We start from the raw sequence: 13,266 nt of genomic DNA on the forward strand, positions 1-13,266 counted from the left end.
TTGGAATGTACATAATGATTTCACAGTGTTTATCCATGTTTGTCATGACAGATTTGTTCCCTTGTGAACTGATCCCTTAATGGTTAGCATTTATTTATACCACACATAACAGAGGAGCTGCTCTATGGGACAGCTCTTTGTAGTTGCAGGCTGGCTGCTCTGGGACAGCCTGCTCGTGTTACATTTGAAGTGCCACTCAGTAAAGATGAGGGGAGGATGGTAATAAGTGTTTTAAACAGCCTTCTCGCAGCCAGATAACTTCAGATATTTATTGACATTCTGGGTTTATTTTCTTTTACTAAAATTTAGATAATAACATTTCCTGTACTGAAAGCACTCAGCAGAATACATCCCTGTGCCACTGTTTCTCCATATAGTTTATTAAGAGTGTACCGAAAATAAGTGGTACTCTGCAGAGTGGGATGGATGGGCTGACAGAGAGTCACTGAAGCTGGCCCAAGAAGGCATTGTTGTCCCTGTTCCAAGGTGTGCTTGAGGCTCCTGAGGTCCTACTGGAGTTCACACCCTTCAGTACTTAGACTGTATTTATTTTGGGATTGCCTTTCAAAAAAAAAAAAACAAAACAGCAACAAACAAACATTCAAATGACTCCTTTTCTTTTGGTTGATTTCAGAACTCCAGAGGAGCATCTTCCATGCCAGTGGTTTAGTAGTTTGTTTGGATTTCAAGTTAGTGGCAGGGGCCTCTTGACTTCCAGTGTTCTGGATGTTGGATCCCGCAGTCAAAATTTCCTTCTTATCCCTGTTGTGTGGATGAACTCTTGGAAACACAGTTGCACCAGGAGCATTCTGGGAGATCCTTCTGGTCCTGTCTCTCTGCACAGTTGTCGCAGTATGGGCTGGGCTGCCTTCTCCCCGGCTGTGGTTGCATCTGCTCATGATAACAGTCTACATCATTCCTCTTGTTACAGAGCATGATTTCTGGTCTGTTTACTTCTTCTGCTCCTGTTTCTTCTCTAACATATATGAGGCAAAGTTTTCTTGAGTTGTAGCTTAATTACATAGGTTTTGGAGAATATCCCATACCCATATGTATGCATATTCTCCCTTTTCCACTCTTAATTTAAAAAACCAAAACAAACCCAACATAAAAACCTGAACAAAACAGCACCCAATTTGTTAAAACAAACCTGAAGTTTAATGTGCCAGAAGCTAAAAAGTTATTTGTCTGAACAAAACAATTAGTTACATATAATATATACATATATATACATATAATATATACATATAAAGGAAGTAGCAGGATGTTTCTTGTTGATGTTTTGCATGTGATTTGTATTCAGCATTACTGAAACAGAAAAATCTGTTTTCTAGAGTTAGAAGTATTTCATGACTGTAATCAAATTTTTCTGGTGTTTTATGGAAAATATGGGCATTTTTTATCTGTGCAGATTGTTTTCTTAAGCACTAGATGAGGGGGGGGTACACACAACCAGCTTCTGTGGTTAATAGTTTCCATGTTGTGTTTGATGGGGCTGTTGGATGTGATCTACAGCTGATCCATGGAACACAATCCTCCTTAATTGGTGTTTCTGGTCAAAATTTAGGAAGATTGCCCTGTAGCTTGGCAGTAGCTCCTAATACAGAATGTGTGAAGAGCATTGATGGTGGTAATCTAAAGTTGCCTCCTTACCTTTACTTTAACTATCTGGCCATTTTGAAAGCATTAACACAACAATGGGATTTGTTTGCCAGAATGTTTTATAGTAAGAGAGCTGAAATTACATCCTTCTGTCTGACTGTGTATTCTGACTTGAAAAAAAGATAGCAGTTGTATTATTTTGCCTAGTCCTAATCCCTTTCTGTAGATGCTAATTTTATCATTTTTTCTTTCCTTGGCATGCCTGCCAAAAAAGGTAATAGGGAAGCTGAGAATTGCTTGCTGTCTGACAAATTTCCTTATACCTAGTTGATTTACTTACTCGTATTCTTTTGCTGGTTTAGATTGGTCCATGCTGCAGAGTCTGTTTTCCTTACGTATTTGTATAATGTCTATTTAGGGGAATTTGGTTCTGCACCTGGGTTCCCAGGCACTCTGTAGCAGTGGTGCCTTCTTTTTCCATTGTATGTCAGTATCCCCACTGCATCCCAACCATGTTCCTTGCCATCTCTGTCTCCAGCTCCTTAACCATCAACTCTGGTCCTTCATTGCTTCTGCTGGCTGCTTTGCCTGCATAGGAATGGCAATTACAGTCAATGAGGAAAATGGGAGCAGTAGAAGTTGGAGGGGACACAGCCAGGACAGTTGACCCCAACTGACCAAAAGGGTGTCCCACACCACATGGTGTCATGCTCAGCATATAAAGCTGAGGGAAGAAGAAAGAAGGGAAGTGGGGGAGACGATGTTTGGAGTGATGGTGTTTGTCTTCTGAAGTAACCATTACACATGATGGAGCCCTGCTGTCCAGGGGATTGCTGAACAGCTGCCTGACAATGGGAAATGGTGAATGAATTGCTTGTTTTGCTTTGCTTGTGTGTGTGCAGCTTTTGCTTTACCTAGCAAACTGTCTTTATGTACAACCCATGAGTTTTCTTACTTCTACTCTTCTGATTCTCTCCCCCATGCCACTGGAGGAGAGTCAGCGAGTGGCTGGGGTTAAACCACAACACATATTCATTAAATTAATAATATGTATTTTTTTATCATTCAGGGAACACCAGTATTTGTTCACGCTGGACCTTTTGCTAATATTGCACATGGAAATTCTTCTGTTCTGGCAGATAAAATTGCCCTTAAATTAGTTGGAGAGAAAGGATTTGTAGGTGAGTGATTATTTTGTTTATAATATTATGGTGTGTTGGTGAGTTGGTAAACAGTGATGTAAATGAACAGATAAAATAGCAATGAAAGAGAAGAATGCTCCTTTGTTTTATGCTAGTATTGGTAATAATCTTAAAGTGAATGTACAAAAAACCAAAACACTTCTTCTGTTACCCTGCCCTTTGTCTCAAGTGTTCCTGTTACCATGTTTGAGATTCCACAAGATGACTGAACCAGCTGAATGTCTGGACTGCATTGAAAGAGGTGTTCTGTAATTCTTTGTATTAGTATTCATCTGACCTCTCTTTGTAAACCGAAAACCCCTTCCCTTTTCCTGCTGAATTATTTTTCTGCCAATTCAGCAAGCTCAGCCAAATCATGGGTCAGATGTTCTGAGCCAGCGCAGCAGAACAGCAGAGGGAACGTGGTAGAAGAAAGAGTAAGACTGCCTTGTTCTGGTGGCAGTGCGCCATTAGGTTGGTTCAGCTGCATTGTAAAACCTCATAGTGAGGCCCTCCTGTTCCCATGAAATCATGTGAGTGGGCGGGCTCTTTTTATAGTGCGACTTTGTCCTGCACAAGCAACACTAGACATTTAGAACTTACTGTTATAGTTACAGGCAAAATAAACTTGTGGCCGAATAGTGAACTACTTTCTATAAAAATTATTGTGCATGTTTAAATTTTAGAATTAATAAAATGAAAGAGGCATTGCTGCTTTGTGGTAGCAGCCTTTGCACTGCTGCAGCCATCCTCATCTGTCTCCTGAACACCCAGGTTGGCTTACATTAATCCTAAAGTTGAACTTTTGAGTTCCTGTGGAGCAATGCTCTTGAAGAGGTGCAGTAACATGAAACATGAAGTTTCTTATGCTATCGTCCTTAAACTAGGAGAGAAAAACATATGTATATGCTTATGTTTTACCAATATATTGCTGTAAATAACATAGAAAAACAAACTACCTGGAAGTATTGTTTCTGTTGCAAGTCACTGGTAATTGTGGAAAGGATGGAAGAAGTGTTTTGCATCGTTACAGAATGTGTATGCTTTATGTTATGTTATGAAACAACTTAAATACTTGCAGGTAGAAAATGAAAAGGTTTCTTATATAGAGTAGTTGACTAGTGTACAAGAAGGTAGAGGAATATCTTCTTACAGAAATCTTTAAAAATACCAAAAATTAATACTAATAAAAATAAAGGATTGAATCCTGTTGTAGATCATACTGATTTGGGGGGGGGGGGGGGGGGGGTGGAATAACTGAAGAAATATGTTCCTTTGGTGTTCTCTGTATAAAAAATAAAGGTTGAACAAGTAGAGAATCTATTTACCTGTATTCCATTATCTTGAGAGCTTCTTTTTAAAGAGTATTTGTTGATTTTTCTTTTTTCTTATTTTTACATACTCATCTTTATAGAAGTAAGTTTCTGATCTCCCTGAGCATTCTGTGCCTAGAAGAAATGTTCTCCATCCTTTGGTTTGTTGTGTTTGTTTTTTTTTTTGGGGGGGGTGTCATTTAATTTTTTAAATGGAGTAGCAAAGTGCGCACAATGATTTTTAGGTCTTTGTTAGGACATTAACACCATTAATTCCTAGAGTCAGTTTTGCCTAACTTCTGCCCTTCTGATTCAATATAGTTTGCAAAGATTGTTGGGTATTAGCATGTAATATTTTGATAGCAAGAGAATTCTTGGGAAACACTGGATTCAGTATTCTGCTCTTGCTTTAGGCAGTAGCAGCCAGGGAAGTGATGACCTGTGTAAGAAAATACAGAATTGCAGTTAAGGTGGTGAAACATGGGGTTTTCAAGGTAGCCTGGGCATGTGTTACGTGTTTGTGTTTCCTTTTTAAAATGCATGATGGTCATGTCAAGGAAGATGGTTGTTTTCTTCAATATTACTGTTGTACAGCTAAGGGGTTTGTTCATTTCCCTCAAATGATCAAACATCCATTCAAAGTAAGAACATTTTACATTCTGAATACATTTACTCAATGAAAGTAGAATTGGCGTTTCATTATGCCATGCTTGTTGTTATAAGGCTTTGTGGAACGAAGAGCAAAAGCATTTAGAGTAGCTAACATTTTTCATAGGCTGAATGAATTGACTTTGTTTTTCCAGTAAGCAATCTTTTCAAGTGGGAAGTCTGTTTTATATTGTCTGAATGGAAGTATTTTGGCAGCAGTCTTGGGTCTAGATCCAGGTTTTGGATACTGAAAAGTATCACCTTGGGTTTGGATTCCCTTCCATTCAGTGCTTCCCTCAGGCACTGAGAACATACCCTTACATTTCATGCTTTTTTGTCTTATCCACCTGTTTGTCTTTAACACTCTTTTTTGCTTTGTTTGTCTTTGGCCCCAGTTTCTCTGTTGGGAGATAAAGCAGTGTAGCTGCAATAGAAGAAAACCTTTGTGTGTTGCCAGCTAAAGGCTCTTTTTCAAATTCTATTCTACAGACCACAAATCCCCATGAAACTGACTTCAAAATGAGCCTGCCTTTGCTCTCATGAGCAAAGAACTTCAGTATGATTTTTAGATCATTGTTAGATTATTAAAAGCCACAGTTCCTAGAGTGGCCTACTTAAATAAACTTTTTAGGTAGTCACAACTGTAAATTTTTGTTCTAATGCTTGTAATTACCATAAGCTTTATGGTTTAAGGTACATTGGTTTTGGTAACCAGTCAGAGCACGTGGGCAGAGACTACATGTAGCATTTGGTATTACTAAATACTGCCCTATGCTACCCTACATAACTGAAGTCTAAAATGACAGCTACAAAGTGTGTACCAGTCCGCATTGACAAGATGCCCATACAGGGAGACAGCCCAGTGCCTTGTGAAGCTACCCAGCAAAGCAGTTAGGAAGAAACTTCACTGCATTTTGCTCCATGTGTTGTGTGCCTAAACCCCATACAGCCATTGAAACACAGGGAGGAAAGCTGATCCTGTGTTTAATTCAAACAGTAGGAGTGCAAGGCAACTCTGCTGCAGTTCTGTAACTAGCTGAGCAAGTTTAATTACTCTTGCTCAAAGTAAACATTTTCACTGCTTCACATTTCTCATTTGCCAGTGTTCTTGTGCAGTTCATCCGTTCCCCCCATTGCATCTGACGTTCATTAGGTTCTTGTGCAAGAGATTGGAGTTCATGTTTTGCCATATAGGTTTGTTGCATAAGATCATGAAAGAGTCCAGGAGGTGCTGGTAATAGTGTAAGGTAATGGGCAGAACTGACAAAAGGCTTTTAGGGAGCCCAATTCATGAGATAGGCTCTCGGCCTTGTGTAGCTAAATACAAAGCAGGAACATAAGAAATGTGTGAGAGAGCCAGCATTTAAATTGATTTCCTGTATAGTAGAATAAATATCTTAATGTATCTTAATGCTAGCTCATTCACTGTGAGATGGGATGATGATATACATAATACATATGTATATTTATATTGTTTTATGTATTTTATATATTTATTCTTTAATTTTTTACTTAAGCCATAGTTGTTCTAGAGCAAAACCTCCTGCTAAGTGTGTAGACAGTACTAAGGAGAATAGCATGGCCTGAATTTGTACAAATTTTACAAATATAGGCATCTTTTGGTTTTTGTCCCTGTTTAAGCAACCTCTTTCCTCCAGCTGCTGTTTCCAGTCCAGCACACCTGTTCGTAGAGCCACATGATGAACTGGAGAGTTGGTCTTGACTGAAAACAACCACAACAACAAAAAAATCCCTTTCCTTCCCCTCACAGACAGTGCCTGGGCAAACAGTTATATGTGTGACAGGGAGAAGGTGAGATAATGCCACAGAAGATGGTGGGTTTGCTGAAATAAATATTTATAATATGATAGCCTCATTTGGCTATAATATTTGGAGCTTTAAAGTGCCAGTAAAGCTACTGTGGATGCACTAGTTTATCTGAGCCTGCATTGACAGAGCAGCTAAGCCTGTCTCCTTTCTCAGCCTGTGCTCAACTGTTTTTGCATGACATCCCGGCAGAAACCTATTGCCCTTTTTGTTGGCTTAGTTTTCTGCTGACTTAACACAGAAGCAGTTCAGCCCAGAGTCACAAAAACACCCCAGCTAGTGCAAAGGAGGGTGAGTAGTGAGAAACCAGTCTGTTGTGTAGATCCCATTGTTTGTGTGACTGTGTGCCATGGCCAAGGTAAAAAAAAAAGATCCTCTTCTTCTTCATTTCATTTGTAAAGCTGTCTTCCTCTCTCTGGCCTGCATTGTCTGTTTCTGTGCCTGCTCTGCAGCTGGAACTGCAGTGTGCTGCGCCTATTGAGTAGTGTCAGTTACAACCATGTAGACAGTCTGGTTTGAGAAAAAATTCTAAACAAAGTTTAACCATTGAGTCCTGTTGCGAACTCTCCCTAATTGAAGGCATTCCCTGCTTCAGTTTCAGGTATCCAAGTGAATCACAGGCCCTCATTAAGGTGGAGATAGCCTAAGCCTTTTGGCTCAGCTTGTTAATTCCATTTTCCCTGAGCCATGTTGCTACGTACTCACAACTCAGACTTTTTGCTCTAATTTTGAGGTCTCAGTCTGTCTCAGCAGGCATAGGCTGGCTTGCACTTCATCTTCTCAGCCTTTTACTGCTTCTTGTTGGCTTCCCTGCAAATTCCCCCCATCCTTGCTGTGACCGAGCATGGCCCCTTGAAGCTCAGGCAGCCCCTGTGAGTGGTTTGGGTGCTGCACAGCAGCTGGGCCGTGTGAGGCAGCTGTGCCAATGGTCTGGGAAGTAATACACTGGGGCATGTGTGTCATGCTGAACATACTGATCTTCACAGTTATTATCAGAGCTTTGTGGTCTCACACGTCTTTAGCTCCTCTGGCAGCAGCTTGAAGTCTTTTTCTGACATTTAATTTTCCTTTTGTATAACGGTTGCCTAAAATGTCTTGCTTATTCAATTCTATACCACTTGCTTTTGGTTCACGGTAATATTTAAGCAGCAAGGACAGCTGACATCTCAGCAGTGGCAGGGAAATGAGCTTGACATTTAAGCTGAGTTCTGTGCTAGGACTGAGTGGGGAAACCTACCTTATTCTGTATTTAGGCAGTTTCTGCTTTCTGGGTTTTTTGTTGTTTTGTTTTGTGGTGTTAACCTGCTTCATTCCCATTTTGTTCTTCATTGCTGTCTTCTTGTAGCGTATCCGCAGAAGCTGGTTAATACTGAAGGCCACGCCTAGTATAAATTACAACTGAAGTTTTTACTGGCAGGCCTGAGGATAAAGTTGCTGCTTCTGTAAACCTTTTATTTTGAACACGTTTCTCCTTGTGTTTGCATTCTGATTTCATGGTTCAGGGGAGTGCATTTTGATTTGCTGAAAGTCTTCTTTTGAAATTGCCCCTGTACCTCATCTTTCTTTCCTCCATAGCTTCCCACCATTATTTTGAGGAAGATGTTCATTGTTTCAGAAGCGCCATGACAGTTTTTGCAAACAAGTACATTAACCAGGTTTCTGGATGTCCAGGTTAGAGTGATTACCCTAAGTGAACAAAGAATTGTTGTATTTGTTTCTCTGACAGCGTTCATTCCTACTCCTCTGTTGGCTTAATGCAACAAAATACTTGCCTTGTAATACTGCAAGTTTTTTTCCTGCATCAGATTGTTTCTTTAATACCCTGTTAAGGTGAATAGAAAGGGTAAACTATCAGGTTTGTATTCAGTGAATACAGGCTGCCTAAGAGGTGTTTTGAAGGCTTAAAAGGTGAAAAAGGAAGAGGAATAAGTTTTCCTGAGTCATATTTGTCAGTGTGTCAGAAATTATTGCAATAAACAATTTAGCAGATTCTCCCATATATCGCCTTAATCCGTTGAAGGTGTTTCAGCTGAGGAGAGGGATTGTGGTAAACTGAAGACAAGAAAAGCATGAATATGTTTTTGGAATCCTAATACAAAGTAATTTTGAAGTTTGTTTTTCAGGCTTGGACTATAAGTTTGGCTATTGCTTTCTTTTCTATTCCTAATAAGCTGTGTGCCATTCAAGGCTGAGAGCAGGGTGTGCTAGGCAAGGTCGAGTGTGACTTTTTATTTCCTGTTATTGTATCAGGTGACAAGAGGAGGCCTATTGCAAGCTGTTGGTGCCTTTCTTAAGAAAGATTTACTTTCTTTAGTTGGTGGACTTGGTGTAATTGGAAAGAATTTGTTGCACATTTTTAATGGTATAAACTTAAATAGATCAGTAAATTTTTATAAACTAAGTAATTGACTCTTTTTATTGTGCTGGTGCTCTTGTTAGAATAAACTAATAGTGTTATCTGCTCTATCTGTTTAGTACCCACAAAGTTGTATTTTGAAAGGTGTCCATTTGACATACTCTCAGAGCAGATATTGTATAACAGGGTTATAAACCACCGTATAAAAGTTGTATGTGTTTAATGCACTAAGTGAATAATCTGCAGCAGATTTAATTTTTTCTGTCATAAGACATTATTTTCTTAGTAGTAGTCTTTTTTCTAAAAAGGAAATATAGCCCAAATACTTTGGCTAAAATTCTTTTGGCACCAGTAGTACATACAACGTTGCTACACTCAAATGTTGACTTTGAGGATTTAATTTTATTTTTTTTTGTTGCTCGGTACCACCAGACAGGGGTTCCATGTGGTAACCCCTCCAGAGAGCTTTAGTTCTTGAGATTCTGTCCATTGGCTTTCTAGCTTGTGTTATTTCATCTCTGACTTCTTCACTCTGTATTCACACAAGAAACAAAATGCAATGCGATTATGTTCAGATATTTTTTGTGTTTTTTTTCTTGCTTAGGGAGTTAAAGCAAGGTTAAGGTTTCATGGTACAAGGTGGTTGACAGCATTATCTATGTAGGTGTTCCTGGCCTACTCTGAAACATGTGTGCTACAGACTAGATAAGGGTTGTTCAAGGCTTTAACAATATTTTCTGTGATCCCATTCATGGTGCAGCTGTTCAAGCCACTGTACTTAGCACAACTGTGGCAGTAGGGTGGGGGGAAGGAAGGTGATACTGTGCTAGTATTGTTGCAAGGCTTTAAAATCATGATCTAATAGTGCAAGATGCAGCATACCACACATTGAAAATAAGGTACCATTACTGCTAGAAGATCTGCAAATCTTTGCCATTCCCTTGTGAATGGTGATGCCATTCATACCTCAGGTGCCCTTTTTATTACTTTCTTCATATTTGCTGAAGTAGTTCCATTTCTTTCACATGTTGTAAAATGAAACAAACAAAAAAAAATCTCCTGTTCCGCTTTGCTTTTAAAATCTTAGCAAATTTTCTTACCAGTAAGCTGGAAACTCTTCAGAGACAAGGAATGTAGTGCAACACATTTTCCTTCACTGACAGGAAGTCAGAGTTCCTGAAAGTTGAACTTATTGCCCTGTCACAAATAATCTGGGTGCAAATCATGCTTCCTTTGCTTACAGATTACTGTCATTGAAAGTCAGGTAACAATGATTTAAATTACTTTGTATTGCAGAAATGCTTAAAACAGTCTTTAAATAATTTATGAATTATTATGCCAAATGAGACTCAAAACTTTTCCTACATCTGAGTATATTCAGTGTCCTTGAGAAAGTTCTGAGTGACTCCATATTTTCGCTGCAGGTATCATGTAGCTTTTTCTTCTGACAGTTCTGATCTTTAGCATACATTGCAAAATAAAGCTTTTCAGAAGGAAGATTAGGTAGAATGGAGGTGTCCTGGATGTTCTTGTGTGTTGGGAAGCATTCTGGCATTGATCTTGGTATCATATGTCACTATTTCAAAATTGAATTAATTCAAGAGCTTGTAAATTATGCAAAGTTAAACTCAAAGCTGGAAGTTGATATTGCTGGTGAACTACTGAATTACGTCTAACTAATAGTACATTAAAAAGCGTTGTTTTGCCCAATAAGGAGAGTTGATGCTATTTTGAAAATAAAAGCTCCCAAATTATGGACTATGTTGTATTGAGATTTTGCCTTCTTCCCTTTAAAGAAAAATGCAAGTGTTATAAATTGACTTGGCATTTCCTTGCTACAAAATGTATTTGTAAATGTACATTCCCAAATCTGTTGTTGATATCCAGAATGATGAGGGGCAATTTACAGGCATAAAAGAACATCTGATGATAAATCATAAGCCATTTAGCCAAGCTCTCTGCTTTATCTGACAAGCACATCAGATGATCTCCTTCATAAATTGACTGAGCTCCAGTTTGAAACTTGCTAGGATCTTTAACTCTTGCTGCTGCTTCTGGTGGGCTAGCTGGGTTTCCATGGCCAATTTGGACTAGTTTGCTCTTGTCCTGTAATACTGTGTTCCAGCTTACTCTTCTCTTTCTTAGTCGATAATTTTTATACTGTCTGTCTAACTAAACAAGCACAGCTTTTCGGATCTTTTATACTTCGTGCTAGGCTTGCCATTCCTGTAACAGAGCCTTATCTGCTTTATTAGTTTCTACATCTATTACCATGTTCACTTTCTTCAGCATAGGTGCATGCGCAGAGCTCTGCAAGATTACTCTTGCCTTTAACCTTAGATCGATCACCTTTTTTCCCCTCATTTTCCATACATCACTCATTCTGTGACTGCTTTAATACTGCTAGACTCCCAAACTCTTCTCTGAGGTTTGCAAGTATGAAGTTCCGCTTTTTCCTGTGTGATGTCCTAGTTCCTAGCTCCTCTCCACACTGGTGATGCTTTCAAACTTTTGGCATCACTAGTGAACTCCATCAGTTTTCCTCAGGCTTTCTGCTGAGGTTGTTTAGCAAATAGTAAATGAGAGTGGTCAGGCTGGATCTCTCTCCTGCGCCACAGTTCTCCTATCATGGCTGCCTATTCTCCTCTCTCTTAGTCATGTAATCATGATTTTCTTCTAGCCTTGCTAACACATTTGTACATATTGCTGAAGCAGGTTTTTTCCTGAAGGCTATATTGATGAGATGTTGTCACATTTTCATTACCAGAGAAAGTTTGTATCTGACATAGCCTGCCTTTTGTAGACGGAGGTTGTATTTCTTACCTCTCTCTTTTTTTTTTTTTTTTTTTTTTTTTTTAGTTACTCTTCTCTTAAAAGTCTGTTTAGAAACCATTAAGCCTGTGGTCACTCAGATTTCCCCCCATTCCATTTACATTACTTAAATACAGGTTTTAAAACTTTCAGGTACAAGGCACCAAGAGAAAAGGAACTTGTTTAAAATGCTGATAAAAGATTTGTGTTTGGTTTTGTTGGTTTTTTTTCCTTCCAGGATTTTTAAATTCCTGGTTCAGTCTTTGTTAAGAGTAGTGCGTTCAGCTTTTGTGCACTTTGGGTTTTTAGTTCCATCTTTAATATCTTATAAGGATCTCATTTTATTAACTTCTACTTTTTAATTTGTGCTGTTGAAGACCACTTTGTTTTAATTTCTTTTGCAGGCTCTGACGCTCATTCTCTATTGTAGTAACTCCGTCTGTCTTTTCCTTTCTTTTAGAGCTTATTCACGAATTAATAGTTAAGTGTCTTCTGCTCAGAAAGTCCACCCTGCATAATAACAAAGCTATGTATATGATTGTGTTTCTTTCTAGTGACCAGGAGTTACTGTTCTCATGCCAGATGTCATGTGAAAGACCAGGCATTTTAATTAGTGTATTATTTAGAGGAGTTTGATTTCATAGGTGAAGTGATTTTAGTGTGAGGAAAGCAATTTAAAACCTAATGATGATATGATAGAAAATAATGAAGAAAGAGCATAGGTTTGCATGGTTGTTTTCAGGGGGCTTTTTTGGAACAATGCTGGTGGATGGATGCTGCTCTGAGCCTCGCTGGCAAAGGAATTAAATGTTTTTTTTCACAGACTAAGAGCTACGAAGTGGCACATGTATGTGTTTGTCATGTGCTGAACGAAAAAGCACACTGTAACTGAGATGGCTGGGTCAGAAGCAAGCAAAGAACTGGACATACATAGCTTATTAGAGAAATCCATGCTTTCTTCTCCTCATACGGATTTTCAGAGTAGAAGAGAGGTGCAGTGAGATAGTGTTTGGGTTGGGAATGTATGGGGGGTGGGGGGTGGCCGATGATGCTGGGGAGGCAGGAAGGGCAACATGAATGTTCCTGCTAGCTGGCTCCTGAAAGAGATGGTGGCTTGAGGAGACCTGTTCTTTCTCTTCTTTCTTGCCTGGTAAAAGGTGAGAAGACAATGCTGCTGAGTCCATAGCTTGTCACCAGCAGCACACATTCTCTGATTGACAGTTCCTGGTCTTTTCCGTGGCTGAGGCAACCTTCATCCTTGACTAGCTTCATGGCCTGAAGCAATTTCAGCCCCCATGCCTGCATACGTAATCCAATTCTTCCCAATTTGCCTATTCAGTTTATAAACTTTCTTGGAGGCAAGAACTGTCTCACCATAGCAAATGGGGAGTTGTGAACACTACAATAATAGGAACTTTATGGCAACGGGTCTTTTGTAAAGCCATGGCAGCTGCTGGTACTTAAACATGCATCAGGAATTCACTGACAAGCTGACATGGTATTTTAATGCCCTGTATGCTGACCTCTT

The 13,266-nt window shown here is 39.2% G+C and overlaps 1 protein-coding gene across 7 annotated transcripts in view; it reads left to right on the forward strand.

The window, feature by feature from the left end:
* MTHFD1L (methylenetetrahydrofolate dehydrogenase (NADP+ dependent) 1 like) overlaps positions 1 to 13,266 on the forward strand; it is a 153,281-nt gene that overhangs the window by 58,538 nt on the left and 81,477 nt on the right. For 6 of the 7 annotated variants that reach the window (XM_062641747.1, XM_062641740.1, XM_062641742.1 and 3 more), the window contains one exon: positions 2,672 to 2,783. In XM_062641747.1, coding sequence (XP_062497731.1) covers positions 2,672 to 2,783 — 112 coding nt within the window. Of the gene's footprint in view, positions 1 to 1,243; positions 2,784 to 13,266 lie in introns of those variants that run through there. The other variant, XM_062641745.1, reaches the window with a different exon arrangement.

Source organism: Pezoporus occidentalis, unplaced genomic scaffold (assembly GCF_034315485.1).
Source record: "Pezoporus occidentalis ecotype Australia unplaced genomic scaffold, CSIRO_AGI_Poc_V1 ctg7, whole genome shotgun sequence".
In the NCBI taxonomy this organism is placed as follows: Eukaryota; Metazoa; Chordata; class Aves; order Psittaciformes; family Psittacidae; genus Pezoporus; species Pezoporus occidentalis.